The 16,011-nt window shown below is 25.2% G+C and overlaps 1 protein-coding gene across 1 annotated transcript; it reads right to left on the reverse strand.

Annotated features, from left to right (window-relative positions):
* Nucleotides 1-11,356: 11,356 nt before the first annotated feature.
* On the reverse strand, nucleotides 11,357-12,021 carry LOC109799033 (uncharacterized). The gene has a single exon (XM_020359510.3). It carries the CDS (start codon nucleotides 11,949-11,951, stop codon nucleotides 11,745-11,747), a length of 207 nt encoding a protein of 68 aa, XP_020215099.1. The 5' UTR covers nucleotides 11,952-12,021; the 3' UTR covers nucleotides 11,357-11,744.
* Between the last annotated feature and the right edge of the window lie 3,990 nt (nucleotides 12,022-16,011).

The raw sequence follows: 16,011 nt of genomic DNA on the forward strand, positions 1-16,011 counted from the left end.
TACTCTCTCTATGTGATCTCGAAGAGAAGACAGACGAAGCAACTCAAAAAGAAAATTTAAATGTTCAACTCAGTTACTATAACGATCATCTTCTTTGAAACTACTATAAAAGGATCAGTCTTCAAACAACACAAAAGCAAGAACAAGAAGAATATAGCAAAAAGTTATAACGTAAATAAAAGATCAATACTTATTAAGAAATTTGCATTTCCTGGACTTCACATGACAATGATGACTAAACACTTATTCGAGTTAGTCTTGATCCCCCAATGTGTTAACATGAACCCTAGAAATTTGTCGGATCGCACATTAATTAAGCATTTTTTTGGGTTTAGCTTTAATTAGTATTGATTTAAGGTATCAAAGACCTCTTGGAGATTAGTATGATGAGAATCATAGGCTTCTAATTTAACCATCATGTTATCGACGTATGCCTCCATATTCTAATCCAAATATCCAATAAGAACTCCGTCCATCAGTCTTTAGTATATGTCACCTTGACTATTTTTAAATCAAAAGATATTACTTGGTAACTAAATTGTCTTGGTCAACTATGAACGCAGTCTTATCTTCATCCCTTGGGTGCATTTGAATCTAATTGTACCCAGAATAACCATCAATAAAACTTAGAAGCTCGTACTTAGATATCTTATCTATTAGACAGTCAATACTAAATAAGGAATATGAGTCCTTTGAGCAGACCTTATTGAAGTTCGATAAAGTCTATGCATTTGCATTACTTGTCGCTGAATTTCTTCAATATTACCACATTTAATAACCATATTAGATCCTGAATTTCACAAATATGACCCACTACTAATTTCCTTTGCAATCACCTTTTTCTTTTCTTCATCAAACTTCCTCCTCCTTTAAATGACGGGCTTGACCTTTGGATCCAATGCCAATTTGTGACAACGAAAATATGGATGAATTAGACATTTCAAACTGTATTTTTATTTACATGTAGCGACAGGACTCCGTATAAAATTCCTAAAAATCATGTTTGCATGGAAGACATGCATTTGGGAGTGAAGTTGCGTGTATCACTGTCACGCATATAATGTCAATGCCATGTGGCTTACGTCATTCTTATTCTCCATTTTGTCCCTTTCCTTCCATTTGGGTTCTCCACTTTAAATTTTCAACTTCTCCCATCTTCAACATTTCAAAAATCTTCTATATAAATTTATAAATATGAATAAGTTCAAAATATTTTTAAGATTACATGTAGAAGAGTGACTTATATATTCAAACAATTCTTGTAAAAAAAATGAATTTTGATTTTGATCATTTAAAAATATTTTTTATCTCTAAAATTTATAATAATTATTTTTGGTCATGTAAAGTGAACAAATGATTTTAGTCTATAAAATATACTTTTTTTTTTAAATTTTCATCTATTTAAAATTTAAAGTTATTATTTTTAGTTTTTAATGTTTATTTTAAGATAAATAAGTAACATTTATTTTAACAATCTATTAAAAAAAGTTAGAAATGTCACATACTTACATGATATCATAAATACTCATGTGAGTATCACTTAGTACTATAGATTAAAAACAACTATTCTAAATTTTAAAAGGAAGAAAATAAACATTTTATACATAATCTAAAATAAAAATTATTTTTATAGCAACTAAAAATATATTTAAGATTATTTTAAAACACAAATAATTTAATTATAAAATCAAATCCCATACTGATCTAACTTTCACTAAATCAATTTTAAAATGTAATCTTGACCAAAAAATATCAAATATAATAACATACGCGGCCCGTTTCACCATATATCACATACATTGGGCTTGGTACCGGCCCATATTCCAGTGATGAATCTAAACTTTATCTCAAACATTTTTAAATATTGTTAGGGCCAAAAGTAAAATGTATTTAAGCATTAAATATCACTATATTATGAAAAGGAGAGGAAAAAAATGCATTAGATTCTGGGGTTTTACTTCCTGCACTTGTCATTTTAGATGTTACACCTATTATATGTATTCACACCAAAGGAGAGTTTTGTTGCCTCTTTCTGTTTTTGTTTTTTTTTTCCCATAATATTGCCTATACAATAAAAACATTTTCTAGTTGTATATTAAAAATATATGTCCGTTCTGTGTTTAAGTTTGGTGTGCAATTAAAACATGTTTCTATTATGTAATAAAACTTTTAGTAAACTGAATAACTTTTAGGATAAATTACAAGCAGGTTTCTAATTGAGAATTTCAAAAGGTTCCTATTTATATATGGTTTAATTCGATGGGCAAGTTGTTCTGGTAGATGCAATGATGGTAGCTGCAACTAGCAATTGCTAGAGGCAGAGGATAATGTGGCAGACCATAGCTAGAACAGTAGTGCATTTTAAATTTTTTTTACTATTGTTTTTTATTTATATATTTTAATGCATTATTTTTATTTTTGTATAGTCTGTTCATTTGTGTTTATTTGGTATACATGTAGTTGGACTGGACTGTTATTATTTTAGAGAGCTTGAAGCCCAACAGCATATATAAGTTGTCTTATTTTTGTTTGGGTGATGATATATACACCTCCTATTTTTTATAAATACACCTCCAATTTCTTTTTTTAAAATAAAATTTCTAAAATATCCTTCTAATTAAATATGATTATGTTGATAGAAACGTTAATTTTAGCATTTCGGAAAGTATTTTTCGGAATAGTAAAATTATTATTCCGGAAAGCATTTTCTGGAAGTGTGTTTCTTATATAATTCCGGAAAAGTTCTTTCTGGAACATTAAATTTAGGGGGTGTATTGGTTTAGGATTTTGTAAGATTTTAAAAGATTTTTTTTAGTAAAAAAGTTCATTAGTATTCAATCAAGATTTTATGTCACTTAAAAATAATCCAGTGGTATTCAATCTGAATTTTCAAGATTTTTTAAAGAGTCCATTAAAAATCATTGGTATTCATTTGAGATTTTTTACAACTTAAAAATAATCCATTGGTATTAAAAAATATAAGGATTTTAAAGGATTGTTGTACGAGAAGGATTTTGAAGGATTTTCTAGTGCTATCTATAAATACCAAATTCATAAAACAATCTCATCCAAACCCATCGGATTTTGAAGGATTGTTTGAAGTGACTTTTCAAGTGCTTCAAGAATTTTCAAGTGAATTTTTCATTTTTTTTTCTGTGCTTATGTCTTCCCCATTTTTTCTCTGCTAATAATACTGCACTATTATTTATTGCTCATATATAATATTGTAATATTGCTCCCATTTCATTTCCCTATTTTGTGAAACTCCGATATGTAAATGATAGTGTCATTGACTTGCTCTATTTTTCTGTTTGTTATTTTTAATTGACTTGCTCTATTTTATTCTATTTAATTAAATTTGTTCCTTTATATAACATAAGAAAAATGCTTGAAATTTCAAATTTTAAGTGATAATTTTTTTATAACACACGTCAAGAAAAGGAAAAGGTGAAAGATGAAATTGATATCATGATCTCTAATATATATATATATATATATATATATATATATATATATATATATATATATATATATATATATATATATATATATATAGGATGAATTTAAATTAGGATTGCTGTGAGTAGAATGAGATGAAAATGGATCTTAGTTGGAGGAAGAACCTTCTCAGCATAAAAACTGCGATCTCTCTCTTTCCCTTAAGTTTGTTACTCTTATCCCTCCTCCTTTTATGACTCAACAATTATTTTATTTTTTTTACTATGAATTTTTCTTTTTATGTTTATATTGTGAAATTAGGATTTTTTATATTTTAAAAAAAGAAAATTAACATAAGACATTGTAGTATCTAATTTTTTAGGATTTAGGGTTTATGCCTTCATTAGCTTATTTTAAAAAAAAATAAATATTGTTAAAATATTTGTTAGAATAATTTACATTTATAAATATCGTTAAAAAATTATCATATAATATATAACTAAAATAATATATATATATATATATACATATATATATATATATATATATATATATATATATATATCCTCTATATCTAAATACTTTCATTTATATAAAAAAATTTATATATCTAAATATTTTCTGTATCAAATATATTGATTTTTTTATATAAAAAATTATCTTATGTTTCTATATTTTCATTTTTTACATGTTTTTTATAATGGTTGAGGTATTTGATCCATTTGGATAGCTAAGATATATTCGATCTTGTATGATTGAGGTTCTTCTAAAAATAATAATATAATTTTATTGATTTTGTCTCTTATCCATGATTATTTATATAACTAGTTTTCAACATATATTGTTTTAGTAATTCAAATGGGAGATTTACAAGGAAATAATAAAGGAAAAGGAAAAAGAGAAAGAAAACTATGAAGTTTAGACCAAGGAGGATTCCGATGAATTGTTACAATTGATAGTGAATGCTATAAAAAGTGGATTGCGTGATGTTAATGGGTCAATTAGCAAACTAAATGTAGAATTCATTAAAATCCTACAAAATTCTACAGAATCCATTAAAATCTTAATTTTAAGTCTTGTAGAATCCTGCAAAATCTTAAAAGTCATGAAAATCTTGCAAAGTCTTTTAAAATCCCTAGGATTTTTTTTAACTAAAAAAAATCTTTTAAAATCCTAATCCAATACACCCCCCTTAGTATTCCGGAAAATATTTTCCGGAATTATTTAACAAGCACGCTTCCGGATTTATTATTTTTTTAACTTATAATTTTTTAGATTCACACCTCCATTCTCACTGTTCTTCTTTCTTCTTTGTGCACCCCATTTCTTCTTCTTTACTTTTTTCTCCGCACCTCCATACCTCCCCTTCTTCCTTTTTCAATTTCTGCATTATTCTCTTCCCTTTTTAGTTTTGTTATAAGTTGTAAGCGGGTTCAGTATTGAAGGGAAAAGTGTCAAACCATATGCATTTTTTCTTCCAAGTAATTCTTCTCACTATTTGTTCCGGAAAGTGTTTTCCGGAATAATAAAACTTTTGTTCCAAAAAGTATATTTATGAATAGTAAATTTTTTATTCTGTAAAGTATTTTTCGGAAGTGTGTTTGTTACATAAATCCTGAAAATATTTTCTGGAATACTAAATTTAATGTTCCGGAAAGAACTTTCCGGAATTATATAAGAAACATACTTCTGGAAAATATCTTCCGAATAATAATTTTACTATTCTGAAAAATATTTTCCGGAATACTAAAATTAACGTTTCCATAAACTTAATCATATTTAGTTAGAAGGATATTTTAGAAATTTTATTTAAAAAAAAAAAGATTGAAGGTATATTTATAAAAAATAGGAAGTGTATATATCATCACCCTTTTTGTTTTCCTAATGGGTTCTAATGACCCAACATAAGAAAGGAAAGATGAAAGGCAGATGTTAAACACACCTCCACTCTCGTATAAACACACCTCCATTTTTAAAAAAAATATATAAAATATCTAAATTATCCTTTTAAAAAAAATTTTAATTCCTAAATTTACACCTCTCTTCTCCGCGCCCCCCTTCCCCGCACCCCCACACCCCACACCCCTCTTCTTCCCAAAGTTTCTTTCCGCTCAATGTCACTAAGAGTAATATGAATATACTTTTACAGTCATTTTGAATAGAAAAAAAGGACTAGCCCCACCATAACTAGCATAAGAAAGGCTCTTTGCCGGTGAAGGATTTGACTCTGGTAAGTACCCTTTTTCACACACTTTTTTTTTTCTCTTTTAGTTTTCACATGCTACCAAAATAGGTGTAGTGAAAGAAAGGTAGGGGGTGCATGTAAAAATTAAAAAAAAAGATGAAAGATATGTGAAAAAAAGTACTAAATTAAATATTATGGATGTAAAATTTAAAATTTAAAATAAAAAAATTAAGAATATTTTAAAATTTAATTAATTTTTTAAAAAAAGAGGTGTACTTATAGAAAAAAGGAGGTGCATATATCACAAACCAAGATGAAATCTAACTAAAACGCCTGGGCCTAGATGGCGCAGTGTAAAAAAACACAAAAAGCAAGAGAAGGAATAAGTATTACGAAAGTTTTGGGGTTTAAATTGGTCAAATTGATTTTTTAGAAAGGTATACTCAAGAAAATAAACAAATAGAATTAATTCATTAAATTTATCACAATTAATATGATATTGCAAAGTTAAAAGTAAAAGAAAAATACGAGAGAAAGGGGGGGAAATAAAAAATGGGCATGAGTAAAGCAAGAGAATTGTATATGATGAATAAAGTGAATAAAACAAAATAAATAATCAAAATAAAATGGTGGATAAAATTTGTTATATCTCTCTCTTTTTTTTTTCTTTTTTTTTTTATTTATAGTTTCTGTGCATAGTGTAAGTGCATGTCCCACATTAAATAATACAGTAATAAAGAAAAAACTGAAATAATTCCTTCGAAATGATGCCCATGATGTTGAGTCATGAATGATCATAAATGTGCGAGTGAATGCATCCCATAATCCAATTCATCGTCCTTCGTGTCAATTTCATGTCGCATGCATTTTCTTCATAAGGCTTCAATCCACAGAAAATATATATATATATATATATATATATATATATATATATATATATATATATATATATATATTTTGTCAATGTAAAATTTTTTATACCGACAATTAATTATATATTTTAAGTTATTTTATTTTATTTTTATTTAATTAAATAAGTAAATGACATGACATTTTTAAAAGATATGATTGATTGTCAGTGTAAAAAATTTTTACACTGGCAATATATAAGTGATTAACTCTCTCTCTCTCTCTCTATATATATATATATAAGAGGGTTCAAACGATACCAGAATAGCTTTTACTAAATATTACACTGCTTAATAACTTTATATTAAATGTGAATTTTATAAATCCAACTGTTAGATTGAAAGTTCTTTATTCTTAGATCATATATACAAAATTTGATACTTCATTCTTATAAAACAAAATTGACGTAATATATACATTTCAAAATATAAAATATGAACACTTTGAATACCTTCAAGTTATTCAATTTTAATAAAATTTAATACATATAAAGTGATATGAACTTTCAATCTAATGGTTGAATTTATAAAAATAAAAAGTTATTAAACAGTGTAATACTTAGTAAAAGTTATACCGATGTCGTTTGAACCCTTCTCATATAAATATATATGAAGAAATTCATTTATTTTAATAATAAATCTATTTAAATTTATTTTATTTAATAATTTATATTTCATATCAAATTTTAATGATTTAATTATTGAATTTAAAATTTTTAATACATAAATTAAGGTCATAAAAAATTTTAAATTTTAAAATCTCATTTTATTAATTCAAATAAACAAAACTCATATATATATAAAATATGAAGAGGGTTCAAACAACATTAGTATAACTTTTATTAAGTATTATATATTTTTTCATACTATTATACTTATATTTGGATAAAATCCTTTCCAGAAATATTATTGGACAAAAAAAATTGAAATATTTTTTTATTATAAACTAAAATTAATTTATGTTTCAGTTAAAAATATTTATATTAGATTTTTAATTCTCTTTTAATTTAACTCTTATATTATATTTAATAATAAACTAAATTTTTAATATGAAATATTTTTTTTGTAAAATAAATTAATTTATGCATCAGTTAAGTTCTTTTAAAAATTAACCTTTACATAAATTAACTTTAATTTTAAAAAAAAATTATTTAATTTTTTTTCTCCTATCAATGCTTCTAAAATATATTTATCCAAATAGAACCTTAGTTAAAAATCTCTATTTCGTTGCACATGACATAGGAATTAAAAATAACATTTCTATTTTTAATTTTTGTACAAATGATCAACTAATTTTTTTTATATTATACTTTTTAATTCTCATATTAATTTATTTTAGAATATATACATTAATTGTTAAATGAAATTAAAACTTTCTTAATTATTCATTGAAATTGTAATACAACAATCAAATTAAAATAAAAAACTATTAAAACATTAAACAAAATGATAGGAGTAGTTGGAAAGTTTTCAGCAGAAAAATTGGCATCTTTAATTTTTTTTTCTCCCCATTTTATATACTCTTGTTTGAGTTGAAAACACCTTAAAGTATACTACCACTTTAACAATATAATCTTTCCTAAACCTACATCTACATTAATTTGCAACTTTATCATTCTTCTTGGGTCGGCAAATTCAAACTTGAAAACCATACATGTGTATAATTTTCAAAATGGTGGAAAACATTTATTGAACATAACTCAATTTCCACGTTTCCAACTAGCATCTACATTTACATGACTTGCACCGTCGCCAAATAAATTCAAAATTAAGAAAGTTGATATAGTTTCAAACCTATAGCTAGCTTCGTTGTCATTCATTCCAATCACGATTGATCTAGTTGACCAAAACCTCATGTATGAAATGTGTCTTGTGCTATTAATAATACTCCTCATACAATACGACACTTATAGAGGATTCATTCACTTCTTTTTAAGGTACGAGATAATTAGGCATTGTTTCAAACGTTTTATGGCATGAATCTACTAACAAACTAATTAATGTCCTATTTTCAATGTGGCCGATCCTGAGAAAAATTAGAGTGTATAAAAAGTTATTATTATTATATAATAAAAGTAAAAGTGTATATATTTTTACTCTATATTGAGGAGGTATAACTCTCTCTGCCAAATGGACCCAATTAAAATTGCAAGTTTATGTCCAAAATAAAAGTGTATATTAAGTACTAGAATTAAATGACATGATCTTTTCAAATTTAAAATTTTAAAGGAATAATTTGATAATAAAGTTATTACATACACTACAAAAAAATGTTACATATAATAAATATATAAAAAGTATTATTATAAGTATAATATATATATATATATATATATATATATATATATTTGATATATAGTTATACATAATTTTATTATTAATTTTGAATGAAATTTAACAATATATTCTATATGTTACAATAGCATATTTTGAATTTTTTTAACAATATACCAACATATATTATATATATTGTATAGATAAAAGTAATTTTTAATAATATTATTTGATAATTCTAGTAACATTTAAATATGAAGGATTAGACCAAAGGTTTTCTTATAAATTTTATGTTTGAATAAACCAGATGAAAAAGGATTTAGAAATAATTATATTTCGTTTAAATCTTCTAAAAAGAGTTTTTCATAGAAAAATTACAAAAGGGTAGGATATTAAATATAATAATTTATTTTGTGTTTAGAAAAATCAATTGTTGGAGATGAAATGAAAAAAAAATGTTACTATATATTTTTATTATATCTACATTTGATTATTGTTATAAGTAATTATATGTGTGATGGAAAGTAATTTTAAGATGATTTTTAAAGTATACCAATTTTATAGTAAAATTGTTGTGGGGAAAATAATTTGATAGTTTTTAACCATAAAATTTTGCTCATGAGCAAAACCTTTTTTTTTTTACATAGAAAAATACTTTCTTTATCAACTCGATTATTTTATCAAAAATACTAATTTTAAAAATAAAACCGTCTGTGACCTTTAAAATACCTTATCCAAACATCAAAATGTTTAGGATAAGATTGTTTTGTGAAATAAAATGTTTTTAAATTATATTTCTGATAAAATAATGGACATCATGAAAAAAAAAAACAAACTTTTTTCCTTTATAATTTTTCAAAAATTTATAATCTATATTTATATATAAAGATGAGTTCTTATTTTAATATACACATTTTTTGACAATTTTAAATTTTTACAAAAAATTACATAATAATGAATAAAAGATAGAACATTTTATTTACATAAAAATTTTATTATTAAAACTGATCATACACTACTTTTATTAATGTGTGTTTAGAAAAAGACATCACATATATATGTATCACTAATCCAAATAAAGTAACTTAATTAGATGGTAGAGTTACGTGGTTGAATTGAGCATGTACTGGCACATGAACTAAATGCATGTACTTATAATATAGATATTAATTGACAAGAACACAATATTGACATTTTACATTAAAAAGAGAGAGAGAAATAGAAGTAGAAAACTGGTATTAATTGACAAGAACACAATATTGACATTTTACAATTAAAAAGAGAGAGAGAGAAACAGAAGTAGAAAACTGGCATTAAAGTTTCTCCTACAGTACAGACACAGCTGTGTCCCAGCCCCATGACACTCTCACAAATCACAAGTGCTCCTTACTAAAACATGGGACCAAAAATGACTCTTATTAGGTCAAAAGTAATTAAGAATTCAAGTGACACGATAACCAACAAAATTATAGTGAGTGAGTATCTATCTACAATGATTATTTATTTATTTTTACATAATTGCGTTTTTATTGTTATTATTTTTCGAATTTAATAATTAATTTTTAAATATATATATTAATTGTATAATTCTTCCATATCTAATACTACTTCTTTTTTATTTATTTATAAGATCTAATTTAAGATAGTTATTTATTTTTTTATACAAGACTCAATTTATATTATTTCACATGTTAATTATTTTTAGTTAAAATAAATTTTTTTAATTTGATATAGTGTATTAATTATAAGTTCTTTAACGAGTATAATAAACATGATATCTAATTAGTTAAAACAAAGAAGATGATTATTATTTAATTCTTTTATAATAGTCGTTTAAAATAATTTTACACAATCAAAAAATGTAATAATTTTTTTTATATATAATGATTTTATAGGATTTCCTCGGTCCCTTCTAAGTAGGGTTTATTCATATAACTACACCTTTATTCATATACAAGATTTGAATATGAAAGCCAGCCTAATAAACATTACAACTACATGTTAGATGTGAAGTTATCAAATAAACTTATACTACACAATTTAAATAGTAAGAGAACCACATTTCGCAAAAGAAGAATAGAGAGATTAATAAATCAGCAAAATAAGAATATCAAGAGAACAAAAGTGTGATGAAGTTTTCTTCAAGGACAATGACCAAACAATGACGATGATTTCCAACTAAAATTGATCAAAACACCCCCACTCTACTCAAGAACAGTATCTTATATCTGAAGGCTTTGCATATAGAAAAAGCAACCCAATGGTATTCACAGCATGCGTGGTTTCATCAAATCTACATCCATTTTTCTCATTCATATAAATTACGTACTGTATAATTTTTTTTAATGATCAACATAATACACAAAATATCTTAAAATTGATAATTAAGATTTAATCTGTGATTCCTAACATAGTTAATTAAAACTAATCTATATGACTTCAAGTTTTCGGCATGATGATCCATACTACAAAAAAAAAAAAAGCAAAATTGATTTAAATAAGAGGAATACAATAAGTACTTTAACTCATATATACAATATAACTAAAATAATAGACTTCACATCAAGAAGTATTTAATGAAAACAACACAATAAATATATACATTCTAAAATCAATTTTACAATCATTATACAATAAAAAAATCTTATACCAATAGGTAGAATAACTAAATTAACAATAAATTAATAAAAAAAGACTTTCAACTATAAAATGAAACTAATCAATATTGTGAAAAGCATTGCCGCAACTAACCCATAATCACACACCAAAGTTGTTGAATGAAGATGGGAAAAAGGGACTTGAAAATTTTGGCCCCAATATATTTCCAAATTAAAACTCGGATACAAAATATACTCTAAACCCCTAAATAAAAAAAAAAAAAAAAAAAAAAGAAGAAGCATTGTATAGATGAAAAAGATTTTATAGAAGCATTGAAAATTTCATGCATAGGACTTGAGCATAGCACCACAGAAAGTGCACATAATAGCCTTCCAAGATTTCCAATAGAAAGGGACGAAGCAGAATCTAGTTTGTGTGATCATATCTGCCACGCTGGCACCGCCGCCACACCGCGAGCAAGACCCCGCCACGGGTTTGCTCCGCTTCACTTTCTTCGTCTGATCCACAAGGAAACAAAAGCAAACCATTTTTTCTTTTCCAACGTAAGAAACTCAAACTCTCTCCCACGTTGTTTGCGATTTTGGAGTTTGGGGGATTGGGGTGGTTTTATAGAGGGTGCAGGGGAAGGGGATAGAGTTTGATTAAAAGGTCAACTGTATGGGCCGTCTGATGCCTCACGCGTGTCAAGGAAGAGTTTAATGATTGGACACGTGGTGGGATCCGAATGGCTGTACCAATGTTTGCGATCATGACTCTGGCGCGGGAAACCTACTCGGTTCAGGCGAGGTGTATTGCGTGGAAAGTAGGATGACAAAATGGGCTTTGTCCCGTGCTCCTCGAGCTTATCATTTCAACCCGATAAGTCTATCAATCCGTTGGGATAAATGGTGGGGCTGGTTCATCACCGTCTGCAAATTTTTAATTTAATTTTAATTTTGTTATAAGTTGATTAATTTTTATTTAATTTTGTTGTAAGTTTGTAATTTGTTTTTGTTGAATATATATTATACACAATATATATGTACTTTCAATTTCATGTGATTATATTTTTTTATTTAAATATAAGATATATTTTTTTTTGTAATATTATAGTGGTATAAGGGTTAGCTCGTCGGCCCGTCAACCTGTCCTTAGGTGAGGTGGGTTAACATTCTTAACCCATTTTTTAATGGTAAACTGGCCTGACCTAACCAATTTTTGGCAGACCATTGACAGATCTAGTCAAAATAGGTCAGATTGACCCATTTTACTATCCTAATGAAAAGTTAATGATTGTCATGTGAACGATGAAGATGAATTTCTATAAATATGAATATGGAAATGGAATGGGATGAGATATGAGAAAAGAAAAATCTATATCGTATTATATGATATCTTAAAATATTCTAAACTAAATCTTATACAAAGAAAATTAGCATATATTTGAGTAAATTTCTTACTTTCATTACGTTGATTAGGCTAATAGTTAAAAATATAATAAAAGTATATTTGGTGATGGCAAAAGAAGACAGTTTTGAGAGACTTACAAATTTTGAGAGACCGTGACACCTTAACCTCCTCTAACTTTACCCTTGAGTATAATGTTAAAATGACATAATAAATAATATAAACAGTGTAATAGTTAAAATAAACATAGTTAGAAGAAGGGAAATAATAATAATAATAATAATAATAAAATCTTATCTTGTATACATAAGACAAAGTATTAATGAAGAAACTTAATAAATATTGGTGAACAAGAAACAAAATATAAAAATTAAAAGCGTTTTAAAAATTAGTATTGCTTAAAGTAATAATATCTCAAGAACCCTATAAGCTATCGAAGATATTTGTTTACCAAACATAGTTAATAAGGTTAAATAAGCTTTTAGGCCGGCTAATAAAGCTAGAAGCTAGCTTAAAATGTTTGTCAAATATAGCCATTAACGCCTCTTAAAAATAAAATCAACTAAAAATCAAGTGTAAAAATGATGAAAATACTTTTCTTTTTTAATAGAAAGGAAGCTACTAATTAAAATTTTAATTTGAATGTATATAAAGTATAATTCCATTATATATATATATATATATATATATATATATTATAGAATAAAATAATATGGCATTTAATTTAGAATTAATTATATTTTTTATCATTTATTTTATTTGTAATATTCATTTTAGTTTGTTGTCTTTCAATTTATTTATTTTGATTATTTATCTTTTTAAATTTAGATTAATTTGGTCCTTTTAAAAAGTGACCATTTTTAATTTTGGTCCATCTAAAATAATGATATTAAATTTAGGAAAAATTTGGTACACAATAAATTTGTTTAGTTGGTTATAAATATTTTAGAAATTTTTATAAATTACTCTAAGAGAATTAAGGGTTTTTACTATATTAAATAAATAATTAAAAGTAACATGACACTTTTTTTTTTTGCATTAAAATCTTATTTTTATCTTACAAAAGTTAGTTTCTCACATTTCATATGAAAATAATTTTGTAGAAAATTTATACAAAAATCATTTCCAGAAAATTATTTTTTTTTTATAAATATTATTTTTTAAATAATAAATCAAACATGAGAAATTAATATTCCCAACACCAAATTTTTGAAAAAGCAAAATTTTTTCAAACATCCCTTAGATTAAATTATACTTTTGATTGACCTTTTATCTTAATTTTATAATTTATTTTAGTTTTTTTTAAGTTTTAAAATATTCATTCTAATTTTTTATTTTTTAATCCTTTTTTAATTGATTAATTTAAGATGTAAAATATATAATATTAGATTCACCTACATGGAAGTTGTTATCATCTATGTTTTATTTCTTTAAAAATGATTATTAAAAATACAATTTATTCTCCTCTTCCTGTCTAAAATCAAACTCCCAATTCACATCTTAGAGAAGGGGAGACATAACACATCCCCCCCCCCCCCCCCCCAACTAGTTGTCATGTTTAGTCCTAATTCATGTTTGCCAAGTTTAGTCTTTATTCATATATTCTGTTGTTCATATGAAATATAATTGAGTGGTATGGGTAGATCCACTTGCATGATAAGAGAAGAGCTTCATTAATAATTTAGATAACACGAAGACAAATTTTACATTTGTGACTAAGACTCATGCGAATTGTTTTTTCAATTGGTGTAATGGTCAAATATCTAATTAATAGGGACGAACGTGGGTATAATACAGTTCAGTTTTCAGTTAGAAGTTAGAACTTTTACTTGGCCACAAAGCTTGAAAAATATGACCAATGAGCATGTTGCATGCTTGTTGTCAACACCCATATATATTTGTTTTATTTCAAGGCAGAAAACTTGTTTCAAAAGACAAGAGAAACATTTTTATTTTGTGAAAAGGAAAAGATATTCAAAATTCCATTCAAGAAAATTAGCACAAGTTTTCTGAAAAGGAAAATAGGAAGGGTTTATGCTGAAATTTAGTGGGTTCCACGTTAAACACTTCTTTTCAACATTAAAAAAATAAAATAAAATAAAAAACTTAGATACAAATTTTTAAATGTGAATGATATTATTCTAACCAGAATTTATAATTTACTTAGATAATATGCATTTGCATTCAATATATATTTTATCAATATACACTTATGCATATTACTCATATAAATATCTAATTTTGATTGAAGAACTATATCAACAACACCTATTAAATTGTACTTAAGTTTTGTTCAAAATAAAAATGTTAAAGTCAAATTATTATCATAACCGGTTATATTATCCCATAAAACCAATTATATAGTTGTTCCTCTCCCCTAATCAGTTATTATTATTATTTTATATCAAAAGTACATGAATGATAATAAAGATATCGAACTTAAAATTATGTAAATATTACTTCAACTCCACCATAACCCCTAATCAATTATGAAGCCAACTTTTCCAATAAAACAATAATTAAAAATTTTATTTAGAAATTTTTTAAAATGCACTTAAATTTTAGTTAAAATATATTACCAAGTTTTAACTAAAAATTATCTTAAAATACATTATTCAACTAAAAAGCAAGGTAGTATATTTCAGCAAATATTAACATGGTTTGCTATCTTACACTCAATTTTAATAATATTATATATTGTTAACATACTTCAACTAAATAAATAAGTAAAAGTAGGTTAATAAATCTTTTTTATTTATTATTTTAAATCAAATAATTTATCAAAAAGTTAATTTTTACTCTATTTTTCTATTTCTTTTAAATCAATCAATTTTTTTATTTATTTTATTTCCACTATATTTCTCATTTATTTTTATTTTTTTGTTTCATTCTCTCCTATCAAATATTGTGCAAGAGTGTGTTTCATGTCTCCCGATGCATCAATATATATATTATTTATTAATAACTACCATAATCAAGGACTTTAAGAGCTCAGATCCCCTCCTGATCTCCAGCCAAATTTTTTAAAAAAGAAATATTTAAAAAAAATAAAAAGAAAAATAGATGATAGAGAAATAAGAAGAAAATAGAAAGGAAAAACAAAAGGCTGAAGAAGGGTTTTGGGCCGGACTTTAGTACTTTGGTGAGGGTTAGGACATTGGCCACAAATTTCAGTCCATTGGGTCGGTTATTAATACATTT

The sequence above is a fragment of the Cajanus cajan genome, chromosome 8, assembly GCF_000230855.2.
Source record: "Cajanus cajan strain Asha chromosome 8, NIPB_CcT2T_4, whole genome shotgun sequence".
In the NCBI taxonomy this organism is placed as follows: domain Eukaryota; kingdom Viridiplantae; phylum Streptophyta; class Magnoliopsida; order Fabales; family Fabaceae; genus Cajanus; species Cajanus cajan.

Excerpts from the sequence above, each read along its gene's own strand:
- LOC109799033 (XM_020359510.3), bottom strand. The coding sequence starts at position 11,951 with ATGGTTTGCTTTTGTTTCCTTGTGGATCAGACGAAGAAAGTGAAGCGG.